Here is an 18,450-nt window from a genome sequence, read left to right on the forward strand (position 1 = left end):
AGTGAGGAGCCCGGAGCTGGCAGTGAGGTGCAGCTGGATAGGCACTTTCATAGAGGTCACCACATACTGTAGTCCTTTTTCTGGCTGCAGCTATCGTTTATTAACATAATTGACTCATTTTGTAGTTATTCTCATGTTCTATCAGGGTCAGGAGGCTATTTTTGTGTTGAGCTATAACTTGCACTACAGATAGTGGGGCTCAGGAATCCTCTTGGTCTGCGTGGTGAGGCCCGGTCATTAGTCAGTCTGCGGAGGCCCTGTTAGGAAAAAGGTTTGTGAAGCCCTGGTGTAAATATAGGTCTATTTAGATACTTCAATCCTGCAGGTTTCTTCATGGCATCTGTATGTGGTGTATCTACACTCCATAGACATTCAGGTATTTACATGGCTTTACGTCAGGATACAGCAGTTTGTAAGAACGTGCCAGATCCGTATCGCACAAACCTTGTAGAAATGGTGAACTTTTCTGTCTTTGGATTGGTGTAAATATGTTGTGCTATGTATACTATGTATCATTCTCATTCTTGTACCCCATAGTATGAGGTTTTCACTTGATTCTGACTTCCAAACAGAAGATGGGAAAGACCAGAAGAGCTTCCTGAATGCCCAAATCATGAACCTCGCAGAAGCTGGCAAGGGCCACACAAGGGAATTATTTGCCATTGTGAAATTAATGAAGCAAACTAAGCAACCATCAAAGACTCCTATAGGACTGAAATTAGCGACCAGCGGGACATCAAGTAGAGATGGAAGGAATACGCCGAGGAACTAGATGCCAGCATTGATCATCATGAGAAGGGGCCATAAGGAACCAGATTTATTGGAAAGTGAGGTAAATTGGGCACTGAGACAGTGTGTGGCAGTCCCAAAAGCCACACTAACAGCACTAAGCCAGAAGGTCTGCCAGACCTGCATATGGCCAAAGCTCTGGAAAAGATCAGTTTGCATCCCACCATCAGAGAAAGGTGACGCCGGGGACTGTGCCGACTATAGAACAAAAGTCCTGCTACCCCATGCCAAGAAGGTGCTTCTACCGATCATTCAGAAGAGCTTGGGCGACATCCTTGATAGAGAACTTCTGACACCCAGACTGGATTCCATTATGGCAGCGTAATCTGTGATCATAGCGGACGTAGGTCATAGAAAGGATGAGGGAGTACCAGGAGAACATCTACCTGTGCTTCATTGGCTAGACCAAGGCTTTTGACTTGTTGAACACCATAAAAGTGGGAAGCACTTAGTGACGTAGAAGTGCCACTCACCTGATGAGGTTAATCGGGTTACTGTACAGCAATCAAGAAGCTACAGTGCAAACCGGGTATGGAGATGCAGAATGGCTCAACATAAAAAAGGAGCAATGCCTGGGTGCGTCGACTTTTATTGTCTTTTCAAAGTCTATGTGGAATTAATCATGAGGAAGCTATGCTTAGATGATAGAGGAGAAAATGGGCAGAAGAACCATCAGCACTTAGAGATATGGAGAGGGTATAGCCCATCTAGCAGAGAGTTAGGAGCAGCTGAAGAATCAGATCCTGAAGGTGAACAACAAAAACGAGAAGATGGGTCTTTACCAGTGATGAGCGAGTGTACTCGTTACTCAGGTTTTACCGAACACGCTTGGGTGATCTACGAGTATATATGACTGCTCGGAGATTTAGTTTTCATCACGGCAGCTGAATGATTTACAGCTACTAGCCAGCATGATTACATGTGGGGATTCCCTAGCAACCAGGCAACCCCCACATGTACTGCAGTGTGCAGGCGCTGGGCCTCTCTGACCTTTCCCGGCGCCTTGGCACTGCAGTACTTTGCTCTGCCCTCAACAGGACAGAGAATTACACCTGCGCCAGAGCCGGAACAGAAGCAAGGAAGAGGACGTCATCCTATGAAGATGGGAGGCCCCGGACCTGTGATGCCCATCGGACCAGGACCGCACCGGACCTCCCCTGGGTGAGTATAATCTAACCTCTTTTTCTTATCTTTCAGGATACATCGGGGGCTTATCTACAGCGTTACAGAATGCATTACAGAATGCTGTAGATAAGCCCCTGATGCCGGTGGCTGCAGTGTATAGGGCCAAAATGAGGTGACAGATTCCCTTTAATATTTAAGGGCATACAGAGTAGAATTTTAGCATTTGCAGACGATACTAATGTCTGTAAAATAATCAACACAGAAGAGAATAATGTAATATTGCAGAGTGATTTGTATAATCTGGAGGCTTGGGCCAAGAAATGACAATTGCAGTTTAATGCAGATAAACGTAAGGTCATGCACTTAGGCGTAGGATATAAAATGTATTATTATATGCTACATTGTAAAACACTGGGCAAGACTAAAAAAGACTTGGGCATATGGGAGGACTGCACACTCAACTTTAGTCAACTTTAGTGACCTGTGCCAGGCAATTGCTGCCAAGGCAAATACTGGGATGTAATAAGGGGCATAGATGCTAATGACAAGACCATAGTTTTGCCTCTATACAAGTTACTAGTTACAAGTCACTAGTGCGGCCACACTTAGAATACTGGTTCCAATTTTGGTGTCCTGTGTATAAGAAGGGCATAGCAGAACATGAATGGGTACAGAGAAAAGCGACCAATAGTAATAATTGAATGGGTGGTCTACATTACCAAGACAGGTTATCAAACTTTGTATTATACAGTTTGTAAAAATGAAGACTTGGGGGCGATTTTATTACATTGTACAAATATATGAGGGGTAAGTACAGAGATCTTTCTAATCATCTTTTTACAGCTTGGAACAGTGACAAGGGAACATTCTCCATGGCTAGAGGATAGAAGGTTTAACCATAATCACAGACTATAATGGTTGATTCACTACAAAAGTACAAGGAGGTCTGGAAGCCTTTCTTGAAAAATATAATATTACAGGTTATGGCTACTAGACTTTGTGATGTGACATTGATCCAGGGAACTAGTCTGACTACCGTATGTGGAGTTGGGAAAGGATTTTTCCTCTAATGTGGAGATATATTGTTTGTTTGTCCCATTGGGTGGATGCCTTACTTTGGATCAATATGTTACATTTTAGGCTATAGGTTGATCTCGATGACCGTAGTCTACATTCAACCTTAAAAGCTATGAAGCTATGGAAATCACGACTACCACCATCTAGAAAGTTCACATGAAGACCAACAATGAAGAAATAGAAATGGTTAAAACCTTAGTTGTTATGGGGTTCCTCATTAATTACAGTGTTCGATCAACTGAAGAGTTTGAGAATTGATTAGCACTGTGGAGTGTAGCCATGATAAGCATGGATCAAATATGGAATTGCAAGGACGTCTGTCACTATGAAAGACTGTTCCTTCAATGGCGACATATGACTGTGAGATGTGGATGATCATGAAAGCAGACAGATGAAAAGTTGAGGCCTTCAATTTATTGTGCTAGCCAAGACTTTTATGAATCTCATGGACGTCTACGATCACCAACAAAGATGTTCTTCATCATATAAATGCGTTGTCAAGATCACAAGACCGAAGCTGACCTATTTTGGACATGTGATGTGAGATTCTACTCAGGATGGTCAGTGGTAAAAGGAAACTGGAGACCAAGACCCTTTGGCTGGATACCATCAAGGATGACACGAGAATGAATATCAAGTAATTGAAATAAACCATGGAAGACAAGGAAGCATGGCAAGAAGTGACCTATAGAGTATCCAAGGGACGGACTCAACTGAATGAATAGAATCAGAATTTGTTTGTTTTGTACAGATATATGCAGTTAAAAAAAAAAATATGTTGCAAAAATGGTCCATTTGTCGTGAATTCCTTGTCCGTAGTTTCTGCTCCAATTCACTTCATGACCGACAAGAACCTTTATTTTCTCTCTACTGTAGATATTTTCTGGCCCTCCTGAAGACAGCACTACTCCTCCTGTCCCACCACCTAGAATAACACCCCGGACCCACAAACCCATCACAATCTCTAAACGACCGGTTAGAGGGCGAAACGCTTTGTATCTAGGACAGAGTGAAGAAGGTAATGTGTTCCTTTACAGTAATAATTAATGTTCAGCTAAAATGTATATAGGAGGTGTACTTGATCAGAGTCAATGAAGCATTTAGTAAAGTTAGAGCTCCACACCAGTTTGTTTGGGGTTTTTTGGTGCCACTAATTTAAGTTCCGTAGTCTTATACTTACCAGCCGCAATTTTCAGCTCTTCCCGGCGCTGCTCTGGAGATCTGCCACCATCTTGTGACCATATCTTCTGACTGACTAGAAGTCCCAGGTAACGGTCATGAGCTCTCAATGTGAGTCTATGAGAGCGGCGTTCTGGCTCTCATAGGCTTACACCGAGTAGCGACTTCTGGCTCACCCAGCAAACACTGGAGCGGTCCGGCAGGTCACAAACTTCTAGAGACTGACCGGAGCAGTGCCGATAACAGATGAAGACAATGGCTGGTAAGTAAAATACCAGGGTAAGGGAACTTACTGTAGATTAGTGGCACCACTTCAGCGCTGCAATTAAAAAACACTGGAGTGGTGCTTGAAGTAAGAAAATGGAGCTTCCGCTCTCACGAATCTGAGCGGTCTGTGCTTTTGATCTGAATGGTCTTCATGTAATAACACATTTCCCTTGCCACTACAGTCATGGACAAAAGTATTGACACCCCTGCAATTCTGTCAGCTAATACTCAGTTTCTTCCTGAAAATGATTGCAAACACAAATTATTTGGTATTATTATCTTTAATTTGTCTTAAATGAAAAAACACAAAAGAGAATGAAGCAAAACATTGATCATTTCACACAAAGCTCCAAAAATGGGCCAGACAAAAGTATTGGCACCCTCAGCCTAATACTTGATTGCACAACCTTTAGCCAAAATAACTGCGACCAACCGCTTCCGGTAACCATCAATGAGTTTCTTACAATGCGCTGCTGAATTTTAGACCATTCTTCTTTGGCAAACTGCTCCAGGTCCCTGATATTTGAAGGGTGCCTTCTCCAAACTGCCATTTTTAGATCTCTCCACAGGTGTTCTATGGGATTCAGGTCTGGACTCATTGCTGGCCACCTTAGAAGTCTCCAGTGCTTTCTCTCAAACCATTTTCAAGTGCTTTTTGAAGTGTGTTTTGGGTCATTGTCCTGCTGGAAGACCCATGACGTCTGAGGGAGACCCAGTTATCACACTGGGCCCTACATTATGCTGCAAAATTTGTTGGTAGTCTTCAGACTTCATAATGCCATGTACACGGTCAAGCAGTCCAGTGCCAGAGGCAGCAAAGCAATCCCAAAACATCAGGGAACATCCACCATGTTTGACTGTAGGGACCGTGTTCTTTTCTTTGAATGCCTCTTTTTTCCTCCTGTAAACTCTATGTTGATGCCTTTGCCCAAAAAGCTCTACTTTTGTCTCATCTGACCAGAGAACATTCTTCCAAAACATTTTAGGCTTTTTCAGGTAAGTTTTGGCAAACTCCAGCCTGGCTTTTTTATGTCTCGGGGTAAGAAGTGGGGTCTTCCTTGGTCTCCTACCATACAGTCCCTTTTCATTCAGACGCCGACGGATAGTACGGGTTGACACTGTTGTACCCTCGAACTGCAGGGCAGCTTGAGCTTGTTTGGATGTTAGTTGAGGTTCTTTATCCAACATCCGCACAATCTTGCGTTGAAATCTCTTGTCAATTTTTCTTTTCCGTCCACATCTAGGGAGGTTAGCCACAGTGCCATGGGCTTTACACTTCTTGATGACACTGCGCACGGTAGACACAGGAACATTCAGGTCTTTGGAGATGGACTTGTCGCCTTGAGATTGCTCATGCTTCCTCACAATTTGGTTTCTCAAGTCCTCAGACAGTTCTTTGGCCTTGTTTCTTTTCTCCATGCTCAATGTGGTACACACAAGGACACAGGACAGAGGTTGAGTCAACTTTAATCCATGTCAACTGGCTGCAAGTGTGATTTAGTTATTGCTAACACCTGTTAGGTGCCACAAATAAGTTACAGGTGCTGTTAATTACACAAATTAGAGAAGCATCACATGATTTTTCGAACAGTGCCAATACTTTTGTCCACCCCCTTTTTTATGTTTGGTGTGGAATTATATCCAATTTGGCTTTAGGACAATTCTTTTTGTGTTTTTTTTTTTAATTTAAGACAAATTAAATGAAGATAATAATACCAAATAATTTGCGTTTGCAATCATTTTCAGGAAGAAAATGAGTATTATCTGACAGAATTGCAGGGGTGTCAATAATTTTGGCCAAAACTATACAAGACAATTCACTGGATTGTGATGTTTTTTTCCCAGCAAAATTTGCATCTCTCTTCTGAAAAGGAGAGTGTCTGATGAGGAAACTCTGTTCAAGATTTTTTTTCTTCTCTATAATGACCTCTGGTCATTGTATGTTTGGTGCTGAGGGTTGAACTAGGTTTTTGTTTGGAAGTAGTGACTGCCTGTCATGATTGCAACCAGGGATATTGGTACGGAAATGTTGGACTTTATGTACTTTGTAATAGATGGAGACGAGATCCATATAGCTAAAATATCTCCGTGAGCTCTGGGCCTGGCGTAGTGTGGAGAAGCTCTGGGCCCCGGAGGATTCCCGCCCGTCAGATATTGCCGGCACAGCTACAGACTGTTGTGAGTGACAAGGAAGGATTGGTCTGAGGTCACCACCAACATCTCCTGTAGCCATCTGCGACTAGCTGTTCCTCTGATTCCTGGAATTCATTTCTGTTTACTAAAAACAAAAATGCTTAACTGGGAACACTGGAAATGCTGCTTTTCTGTAAGGAAGGCTCTTAGTATTGTTCTGTGCAGAGCTTCTACTGGCACATTAGACAGGGTCTTCTTTTTGGACAATGTATTTTTTGTCAGAAGAATCCTTCAATGTTAGATTGATGCCATCATGTCTCAGCGCTGTAGCTCTTCGCTTTAAGCTGGCAGCCAGGGTTCAGCACCACCACAGAGGAAATGAAACCTTACATGGTCCCCACAAAATCAATAGGCTGCTTAGATGTGCCAGGTTCTCCAGAGCAGAGGTCCCCAACTCCAGTCCTCAAGGCCCACCAACAGGTCGGGTTTTCAGGATTTCCTTAGTCTTGCCCAGGTAATAATTGCATCACCTGTGCAATGCAAAGGAAATCCTGAAAACATGACCTGTTGGTGGGCCTTGAGGACTGGAGTTGGGGACCTCTGCTCCAGAGTAAGCCCTGGTGTTGGAAACAAAGTCTTCTTAAGTGGACGGCACCCATAAGCCTATGTCATACAGAGGGGAAGCAGACTTATTAGCAATACATTTTATATGGCCAAGATCAGCTGCTCAGTACAGGGTACATTCTAAGAATTGCTGAATGTACAAGTGGTTGGATAATGTAAAAGGATGAAAAGAGAACCATTGAGGGTCCCAAACTCTCCCCCCATAAGTCATTGCAGCTGCTCGTATTGTACCCCTAGGGTCATGGAAGCACACCAGTGGCTTATGTTTTTATCCTGTTAAAGATCTCTGATAGTAACTAGGGGGTCTTCACTTTAGGGTTCTCTCTGTTAAAAGGAATCAGTCACAAAGTTTTTGCCACCTAATCCGAGAGCAGCAGAATGTAGAGACCCTGAATCTAGCGATGTGTCACTTACTGGACTGCTTGATGTAGTTTTTATCTGCGGCAGATAAAACAGGGATTTTATCAAAACTGCAGCAAGCAGCTCAGTAAGTGACACATCGCTGGAATCCGGGCTTCGGCTCCTACATTATGCTCCTCTCAGATATTGGAACACATGGGCTACTTGCACAGTGAACAAGTCTGTATGATCATGTTCACACACCACCAAGAAACCTGAAGACACAAAAGAGAATAGTGAAACCAAAAACACTCAGTTTGAAAAAATGTTGCAGTAATCCGCAAGTGCTAGTAAAAGATGTAAAAAACAGGGTATTTGGTTGATACGTTTTTTTGCAAAAAATGTATACTAAGCTGCTCTACCAATCTTCACGGTATACCCTTATCAGAGCAGTCCTAACTAATGTATGCAATCCCTATCTGATGTATTTAAAAACCTGATCATCTGTATATAACCTGTGTGAACAGGGTTCAGAGAGGAAAAATAGGGATAGGGATTGCATACATTAGTTAGGACTGCTCTGATATGGGTATACCGTGAAGATTGGTAGAGCAGCTTAGTATACATTTTTTGCAAAAAACGTATCAACCAAATACCCTGTTTTTTACATCTTTTACTAGCACTTGCGGATTACTGCAACATTTTTTCAAACTGAGTGTTTTTGGTTTCACTATTCTCTTTTGTGTCTTCAGTCCTCTCAGATATTGTAGCCCTATCCTGGTGACAGATTCCCTTAGAACAGAGGGTGTCTCTGTAGACCAAGCACTTCCATACGTTACATGAGAACAGTGTACTCCCACGTTGTGGCCTCAACACTTGAATCCATGTTCTAGCATTTGCCATGGAAGATTATATGGATTATTACAGGTTACTTGCTAGTAGTAAATACCCGATAGTAGAAACCCGATAATTATTTAGTAGTTAACCATTTAGTTATCCGTCAGTTTGTTTTTATTCAGATGACGGATCCATCCAGAATGGTAATGGTGTTATCACAGGTAGTGATCACCCTCTTCCTGTACAACGAAAGAAGCTGACGTCTCGAGCAGATTCACAAAGTCCAACAGACGACTGCCCAGAAGTGGACGTTGCAAAAATGGTCTCCATGATGCAGGACAGAGGGGTGAAGGCCAACACAAACCACGTGAATGGAGATCTGCCTATATACTCTGTGCCAAACAAAGCATCTCCCGTGTATGCTAAAAAGCCCCTAGTCCGCCCCAGAGAAGGTGAGCGCATCCCCGTCATTCACGGCAGTCTCTGCCATTGGAGCCCTGACCAACATAGAAGCTCCACTCTTCCATTGCTTAACTCTCTAGGTGACTGTGAGAACATTAGTAAGGTCCGTTCCCCCGGAGAGAGGCCAGTGATATCCCGTCCTCCAGTAAGACCTCCGGACCCACCATGTAGAGCAGCCTTGGTTCCTAAAGCGGAGCCCAGAACAGATGTCACCTCGGGTGTCCGAGAGGATGTGCCGGCGTCCGTGTGAGTGATAAGGCCGCAGTACAGGCCATATCTGGAGATGAAATGAGCCGTAATGTTCATAATGTTGTTTGCTTTACATCATAGAGTTGCCTCTCGCACCAAATTCTTTGAGAAGGCATCGAGGCCAAGAGGAAGGTAAGACCCGCACTGTTGTCTGTCCTAGTCTTAAAGAAACCTTTCGCTAAAGAAGTGCCAATGTTTTTCTTACCGGATGCCCGTCCGTTCCTCCATTACCGATAAATCGGAGCTTGAATTGATATGGAAATGAGGCCGAAGAACGATTTGTAGGTCGGAAGCCTCCGTCACTCCAGCTCTATTCCTGCCCAGTGCCACGTTCTTCTGCTTGACTAACCGCTTCTGTGCTGTCTGACTTAAGGTCAAGCAGGAGGAATAGACCTGGACTGACAGAGGCTTCAGATCTTCAGCTTCATTTGTATATCGATTCAGTTGCTGATTTCTCAATGAAGGAGGAACACATTGGCCGTGTAAAGGTATTGCTGGACTTCTCTTTGAAAGAGCTGCATGCACATATGAGTAGTTTGGGATGTGAAATCCTGCTGACAGATTCCCTTTAACTCTGCTCTAAGCCCAATCTATCTCGGGATGCGTGGCAAGAGATGGTAGACAAACATGACACAAAACGTATACATGTCCAAGGAATTCCATCCGCTGACCATCTCTCACTCATAGGCTTTCATGTTAAAGTTAGGTTTATAGTAACAGATACATCACCTAGCGGCTCTTAGGTTTTAAAAACAATCTATATATCTTTGTTATTGGCATAGTATAGTGCTAAATTGGAATCATCGCAGCCTGTACAATTTCAACAAATGAAAAACAATATAGTCTTCACATCTGTATGCGTCCAAAAAGAGAAAAAAGGGTGGCACTCACCATCCAAATTAAAACAGTCCTTTATTCAGTCCATTAAAATGGGTAGAGTGGGTGAGAAGTGGATACCTTCTGTCATGGGACCTGTTGAAGCGCAGTCAGTGCGAAACGGCCATCGTCCACAGAAGGTATCCACTTCTCTCCCATTTTAATGGACTGAATAAAGGACTGTTTTCCTATGGGTGGTGAGTGCCACCTTTTTTCTTTTTTGGACACGATTTGATTTATCTACTTTGGTGTGCACCCGTATTCCTTTAGTGGTCCGGTATCCAGCAATACTGACAGACGTTTGATTACAGCTGTGATACTCCCACAGGTAGGTGCCGGCAATACACTCTCCTTCACTAATAGTGTGTCACATCTGTGTGTGATGGCACAGACCGCACTACGGTGTCTTACTGGGGTTGTGTGCATCATCAGGGGGCAAATGGCCTCAAGTGGGAGAACTCGCAGCTCACACTGCATTTCTTCCTATACTGCTGCCCTCCAGTCCTACATTCCTCTATACTGTAGGTATACGGACACCTGACCACGCCACATTGCTCTGCTACTTCTATTACCATTCTTTCTCCATTTCCTCCGCAGTCCTCCTTCACCTCCCCAACGAATTCTCACTGAGGAAAGCTGAGTCTCTAAGGTATAAAAATCTTATTAAGTCTCTTTGTTTGGCTGCTCCAGGTATGGGGGCTTATTAAACATACATATTTAAGGGGGCTGCTGCAGGGTCATTTTCCTAGTTTTACATGGTTTCCTTTACAAATCAGAAATGTACAGTGCTCCTGTATACAGTCACATATACTATTGTACTGTGCTCCTGTATACAGTCACATACACTATTGTACTGTACTCCTGTATACAGTCACATACACTATTGTACTGTACTCCTGTATACAGTCACATACACTATTGTACTGTGCTCCTGTATACAGTCACATACACTACTGTACTGTGCTCCTGTATAGTCACATACATTATTGTACTGTGCTCCTGTATACAGTCACATACACTATTGTACTGTGCTCCTGTATACGGTCACATACACTATTGTACTGTGCTCCTGTATACGGTCACATACACTATTGTACTGTGCTCCTGTATACGGTCACATACACTATTGTACTGTGCTCCTGTATACGGTCACATACACTATTGTACTGTGCTCCTGTATACGGTCACATAGACCCTATATTTATGTAGTTCCCATTAGACCATAATCCTGTGTTCACGCTGGTGACATGCTCACGTACATACAGTGATGTGTACTTTGTAGACCCTTTCATTCAGGGAGTGGTAAAGCCATTAGTAATTGTGATCTCCACTGACTGCGCTCCTAAGAGGATGCCAGGGTTATCTGTAATGCTCGGCGCATGTATTCAGCTCAGAAGAAGTAATGCTTCAGATTGTTAATGGATTTTGGGAGTGATAGGGGTAAAGAATAGGGAGTGTGGGTATAAAAGATGTGAAGAGTGTGATTGAACAGAGTGTAATAAGATTGTGATCTGTCAGAGCTTTCTTCATGTCACACTATGGACTGTACACTGTTTGTAAGTGTAGATCTATATGGCGGCTTTATTTCGTACTGTGCTGGTGATAAAGCTGAGCCAGCAATAATCCAGCGCTGTGTGGTATCATATACTGTAAGATTGCTTTATTCTGATGACACAAAATTGTCCCACGTTAGGTAAAATATCCCAAACTGGAGAAGAGCATGGCTTGACTATTCTGAGCATTGACATAATGAGAAGGTCCAACAGGGCAGGAATTAGTGGTCTATAGAGGAGGTCTGTGACATCTCGAAATAGTCCCCCAAACCCTCTGGATGGCGTGATGCCAAACTAAAGGATTACTGATCACATGGCCGTTCGTTCTTCACAAGTGTGTTGGGCGCATGGTCTTGTGGGTTCTCCTCCTGCAGAACAGCTGCTGATGGACTCTTGACCAGACCTGTCCATAACTTTCCACCCATGGAGAAACGGCTTTCCTATGTGCAGAGGAGGGTGATGGACAGGTCTGGGCTCATGCCCCTCCATCAGCAGCCATTACACAAGCATTTCTACCAAGAAAGGTGCAGTGGTCCAGTGACCATCCATCTCCAATGATTTGTCGTGGGGAATCAGGAGACCAAATCCATAAGATCATAATTCTTATTGAGCTCCATAATTGCTGGATGCTGTACTTCCCATTCACAGACAGTCTGGATTGTGGTGACATTGCTCTTTATTGCATTGTTCAGAAGTCTTCTCTGACGTTCTCGTTTTTGTACTTTATATTTCTTTTCCCAGGATCGCACAATCATGTTCCATGGCTGGTCCAAGGAAAGATGCCGATGGTTTTTCCTGGGTGGATAAGGAGTACATTTCACAGTGGGCTTTAGTGAACAGGATCCATACCGAGTCACTCCATTAGTTTTCTGCCGGGAACTCCGCAGAAAAATGTCTTTATCCCCTGTGCTGTACAACCGCTAGAAGTGATGTCTGCAAGAAATCATCAGAGCTTTTGCATCCTTTGTCTCTTTATAGAAGGCGAGGACTATACATGAAGGCTTCCTGTGCCCCCATTATCTGCGCGTAGCTAACCCCGCCATAGTACGGAGGTCTTACCGGCGGTGTAACTGTGGACTAAGCTGAAGGCACTTCTCATTACAATGGTGGATCTATGAGAAGAGTCAGAAGAGGACGGGTCAAGAAGTGCATGGTCTGGATGGAAGGACTGTACTGGGACCAGACGAATAGATTCCGCACTGTATTGTAATATTTATTAACTGGTTATAGGAATATTCATTTTAGTCACAGCTGTTTACCAGTGTTTTATGTAGTTAGTATCAAGGCATCAAGCTATACAATTATAATTCACCGTTTTAGGAAGGTGGCTGTAAATAGACATTTAGTGGCATGGCGTAGATGAAGGGCAATTCTATACTGACAAGTGAATGCATATGTATAGTGCCTTGTTAATGGGGAATGAGGGACATGTGGAAAGGTGCAGGCTCACGTGTGGGGTGTGGGTACAGGGACATGGAAGAACAGTAATTGGAATGGACACGGTCAGGTTCCTTTATCAGGATTTTCCCACACTGAGTATGTATAGTGGCTCCGAGCTTCCCCTCATCATAGTCTGATACGTTATCCCCAGATTAGTCACATAACCTGCGATACATATCTGGTAGAGAGTAAAGCCCTCACTAATGTCACCCACACCCGCCAAAAACGATGGGTTCGGCCATCACTCCAATGTATATGGGAGCATTGGCCAACCAATTGTCAGGGGAGATGTCAGTCAGGGATGCCCAGATTTCAGACTGCCGGTCACTTTGTTCTCCCGGAGCTGCCGATTGAGATGTCTGCCAGTGATTGCGTACGGAAGGGTTGGTAGAGAAGGCTGTCGGCCAGAGCATCTTTTGGGCAACAGCCATCTAATGTATATGGTGGGCTTAACATAAGTAAACATAAGCGGTAACTAGGGCTCGTTACTGGAGTTTGCCAAGGGTGCTTGCGTCTGCACCGAGTATCGCGGGTTCTCACGGGAGATGTCCGAGTCCCTGTGACCACAAGTTTCACAGCTGTTACGCAGCCACAAAACATGTGGGGATTGCCTATATTCCCATGTTTGTGAGACAATCCCAACATGGCGGTGGGAGCTTGAACATCTGACGTGAGCACCCGCAATACTCGGTGCATTCCCGAGCACCCTCGGCAAACTCCAGTAACGAGCTCTTTCTCATCACTAACGGACACTTCTGCGTGAGCTGACGACCAAATCTAGAGGAGCAGCTGGAGATCACCTCGTATATTGGTACAGTGACAATAGATTACTTTCAGGGGGGTTTCAGAAGTGAAAAAGGGATGGTTTTCTTTCTCTTGCTTATGAGCTGGATCTCGTATTTTGGGGCCTCCCATAATGAGGTTAGACTGCATTACCAGCAGCAACCGAAGCACAAAAGTGATGCTATTTCTAGAAAATAAAGCTGGCCCATTTTATTTTATAAAATTCTACATTAAAACGATTCTCTTTGTTTGCCCACATGTTGCTTTTTGTAACATGATCATTACCTTTTTAGTTACTGAAAACATTCAAGTGATATATATATATAGGACCAGGGGTCCCCAATGCTCTGAATGAGCGTGTACTTGAGGCGAAAGTTGAAGAAAACGTTTTGCCGTTCGTTTTAATCTGGTATAATATTTCAGGTGCATATGAAGTCTTAATAAGGATGCGATCCACTTTCTGGGTCATTTTTGGAACAAAATTGTATGGCATTTTGCTTAGTCAATCTCAACATTGTTTCTTTCCAATATCGAAAGGCAGCTAGTCCCTGTGGTCTGTCTTGGAGCTTCCATTTTTCACAATGGTGAGGCTGTAATAAAGCATTGTAACATGTCCTGTTAAAAATGAGTGAAGGCCTTAATGAAGCTGTGAAAGATCTGGAGGTGCAGATGCGACTGAGCACCTCACCCGTTGCACTGTCCTGAAGAAGGTGTCTAGCTGGAGAGATGGGAGGCTCCATACTCAACACTTCTTATTTCATCAGTATATGGATCTTCCCAGTTATGGACTCCACTTTCTGTGACTTCTGTGGACGTCCCAGGGTGACCTCCATCTTAGGACGAGCCCCTTTATTCTCTCCGTGGTCTTGCTCCGTGGTTCAGTCATGTGCCGGTGAGAACATCCGGGTGTTTTATGCTCCGCAGGCTGCCAACATTTAATCCTGTGACCTTCGGCGCACTTTCAGTTGTCTTGTAGCTTTTTCTGTGAATAGTTCTGTAAACTTTTTTGTAAATATTTCAATGTCATTCCTATTTTATGAAGGGTTACATTCCCAAAGTATTTCACGTTATGAAGGAATTACACAATAAATGTGACGTTGCAGGTTATGCTTGTGTTTCTTGGCTTCTCGAGTTCAAAGTAATATACAACCATAGATGTGTGTGTCCATTTCATCATCTGAATATGATCTCACCATGTACGAGGATTCAAGAATCGTTCTAGAGATTATGATACAACAATCTAATCAGTTGCATCAATTGTTCTACCACAAACGTACATTTTCCAGTACCTGCATCTATGGGTCAAAGCAGAGAGCTGCTAATGATCAGCAGAGACCACTACGTCATCATCTCGTGAGATCGCAATGCATGGAGCGGTCACCGGAACGTCGCGAGGAGCGGGAAAGGCCTGTTCTGTATCCGAGTGGCCGACATACGTTGAGTATATAACGATTTTTTATTTTTTTTATTATTTTTAACATATCTTATTACTATTGATGCTGCATGGTCTAATGTTCATTCCTTGTGTTCTTTAGCCCAGAAAAGTCTGTTCTGCTTGTTGCCTGTCCTTAGCAGTGGTTTCCTAGCAGCTATTTTACCATGAAGGCCTGCTGCACAAAGTCTCCTCTTAACAGTTGTTGTAGAGATGTATCTGCTGCTAGGACTCTGTGTGGCATTGACCTGGTCTCTAATCTGAGCTGCTGTTAACCTGCGATTTCTGAGGCTGGTGACTCGGATAAACTAATCCTCAGAAGCAGAGGTGACTCTTGGTCTTCCTTTCCTGAGGCGGTCCTCATGTGAGCCAGTTTCTTTGTAGCGCTTGATGGTTTTTGCCACTGCACTTTTTCGGACTGACTGACCTTCCTTTCTTAAAGTAATGGTGGCCACTCATTTTTCTTTACTTAGCTGCTTTTTTCTTGCCATAATACAAATTCTAACAGTCTATTCAGTAGGACTATCAGCTGTGTATCCACCAGACATCTGCTCAACACAACTGATGGTCCCAACCCCATTTATAAGGCAAGAAATCCCACTTATTAAACCTGACAGGGCAAACCTGTGAAGTGAAAACCATTCCCAGTGACTACCTCTAGAAGCTCATCAAGAGAATGCCAAGAGTGTGCAAAGCAGTCATCAAAGAAGCGGCTACTTTGAAGAACCTAGAATATAAGAGATAATTTCAGTTGTTTCACACTTTTTTGTTATGTATATAATTCCACATGTGTTAATTCATAGTTTTGATGCCTTCAGTGTGAATGTCCAATTTTCATAGTCATGAAAATACAGAAAAATCTTTAAATGAGGTGGTCTGTACTGTGTATATATATATATATATGTATGTATGTATATATATATATATATATCATACACACCGCATAAATGAGTACACCCCTTTGAAAGGTAAGACTTTTTAATCAATATCTCACTAAGCCCGAGATCAATTTCCAACATTTTGTTACCCCTTTACGTACGCTCCATTAACCCAACGGACAGGGATGAACACTTAACTCCACTTAAAAATACATTTTTAATCCAAGGCTACCTACCCACCGCCATTGATGATCAGATCATTAGAGCCACAAGGATTCCTAGAAGTCAACTATTTCAATATAGAAAAAATAATCATGTACCTCTGGTGGTGACCTACAGACATGCTCAGAAAAACTTCACCAGATCCTACACAAACTTGAGTGGCTAAAAATAATTTTCAAAGACCCTCCCTTGCTGTACTACAGACAACCTCCATACTTAAGAAATATTGTGATTTGAAGAGCTTAGTGCCCACTGATACACTAAGAGGAACCTATCCTTGAAATTTGAAGATTGCAAAACCTGCACTCATGTAATCACCACAGACCGGATACAGATCCGTAAAGAACAGCAGGACTATAATATTCCTGGGACATGGACATGTTCCTCTTCCATTGGGATGTACTTAATTTTGTCCATTGATAGGCAGCTTTATGCCTATGCACAGTTCATTAAGGTAATGCAGGCGAGATAAGTTTCTAAAAACTACAGCAAAAGCCCAGTAAGTAACACCGAGCTGGAATCAGGATTCAGTCTACATGTTATACTACTCTCAGATTTTATGCTAAACCTGGTGAAAGATTCCCTTTAAGAGAAATATTGAAACAAATCGTAGTCCTGCACCCATGGAAGTTTATGGAGTCTTACAGCAACTTTTACTGAAATATTCTAGGTTTCAGCATCCATTGGATGCTGTATTTTTGACTATCCCTGTAGTATACAGTGCTACATACAGTCATGGCCAAAAGTATTCACACCCCTGCAATTCTGTCAGATAATACTCAGTTTCTTCCTGAAAATGATTGCAAACACAAATTCTTTGTTATTATTATCTTCATTTAATTTGTCTTGAATGAAAAAACACAAAAAGAATTGTCCTAAAGCCAAATTGGATATAATTCCACACCAAACATAAAAACGGGGGTTGACAAAAGTATTGGCACCCTTTGAAAAATCACGTGATGCTTCTCTAATTTGTGTAATTAACAGAACCTGTAACTTACCTGTGGCACCTAACAGGTGTTGGCAATAACTAAATCACACTTGCAGCCAGTTGACATGGATTAAAGTTGACTCAACCTGTGTCCTTGTGTGTACCACATTGAGCATGGAGAAAAGAAAGAAGACCAAAGAATTGTCTGAGGACTTGAGAAACCAAATTGTGAGGAAGCATGAGCAACCTCAAGGCTACAAGTCCATCTCCAAAGACCTGAATGTTCCTGTGTCTACCGTGCGCAGTGTCATCAAGAAGTTTAAAGCCCATGGCACTGTGGCTAACCTCCCTAGATGTGGACGGAAAAGAAAAATTGACAAGAGATTTCAACGCAAGATTGTGCGGATGTTGGATAAAGAACATAAGTTCAAGCTGCCCTGCAGTCCGAAGGTACAACAGTCTCAACCCGTACTATCCTTCGGCATCTGAATGAAAAGGGACTGTATGGTAGGAGACCCAGGAAGACCCCACTTCTTACCCCGAGACATAAAAAAGCCAGGCTGGAGTTTGTCAAAACTTACCTGAAAAAGCCTAAAACGTTTTGGAAGAATGTTCTCTGGTCAGATGAGACAAAAGTAGAGCTTTTTGGGCAAAGGCATCAACATAGAGTTTACAGGAGAAAAAAAGAGGCTTTCAAAGAAAAGAACACGGTCCCTACAGTCAATCATGGCAGAGGTTCCCTGATGTTATGGGGTTGTTTTGCTGCCTCTGGCACTGGACTGCTTGACCGTGTACATGACATTATGAAGTCTGAAGACTACCAACAAATTTTGCAGCATAATGTAGGGTCCAGTGTGAGAAAGCTGGGTCTCCCTCAGAGGTCATGGGTCTTCCAGCAGGACAATGACCCAAAACACACTTCAAAAAGCACAAGAAAATGGTTTGAGAGAAAGCACTGGAGACTTCTAAGCTGGCCAGCAATGAGTCCAGACCTGAATCCCATAGAACACCTGTGGAGAGATCTAAAAATGGCAGTTTGGAGAAGGCACCTTCAAATATCAGGGACCTGAAGCAGTTTGCCAAAGAAGAATGGTCTAAAATTCCAGCAGAGCATTGTAAGAAACTTATTGATGGTTACCGTAAGGCTGGGGTCACATTGCGTTTTGGTCAGAGCGCTAACGGACAGCGTTGCACGGCGAAATTAACGCCATGCAACGCGTCCGTTAGCGCTCCCATTGCCCGCAATGTACCAGC

General features: G+C 43.2%; 1 protein-coding gene across 18 annotated transcripts in view; it reads left to right on the forward strand.

Moving 5' to 3' along the window:
• Window positions 1–14,840, forward strand: part of OPHN1 (oligophrenin 1) — a 116,349-nt gene extending 101,509 nt beyond the window's left edge. For 6 of the 18 annotated variants that reach the window (XM_069747343.1, XM_069747341.1, XM_069747349.1 and 3 more), the window contains 6 exons: window positions 3,868–4,009; window positions 8,538–8,822; window positions 8,913–9,078; window positions 9,163–9,213; window positions 10,555–10,606; window positions 12,252–14,840. In XM_069747343.1, coding sequence (XP_069603444.1) covers window positions 3,868–4,009; window positions 8,538–8,822; window positions 8,913–9,078; window positions 9,163–9,213; window positions 10,555–10,597 — 687 coding nt within the window. In that variant the 3' untranslated portion in view covers window positions 10,598–10,606; window positions 12,252–14,840. The remainder of the gene's footprint in view (window positions 1–3,867; window positions 4,010–8,537; window positions 8,823–8,912; window positions 9,079–9,162; window positions 9,214–10,554; window positions 10,607–12,251) is intronic. The other 12 variants (XR_011318006.1, XR_011318009.1, XR_011318004.1 and 9 more) reach the window with 3 other exon arrangements.
• Window positions 14,841–18,450: the final 3,610 nt, after the last annotated feature.

The sequence above is a fragment of the Ranitomeya imitator genome, chromosome 2, assembly GCF_032444005.1.
Source record: "Ranitomeya imitator isolate aRanImi1 chromosome 2, aRanImi1.pri, whole genome shotgun sequence".
NCBI lineage: Eukaryota > Metazoa > Chordata > Amphibia > Anura > Dendrobatidae > Ranitomeya > Ranitomeya imitator.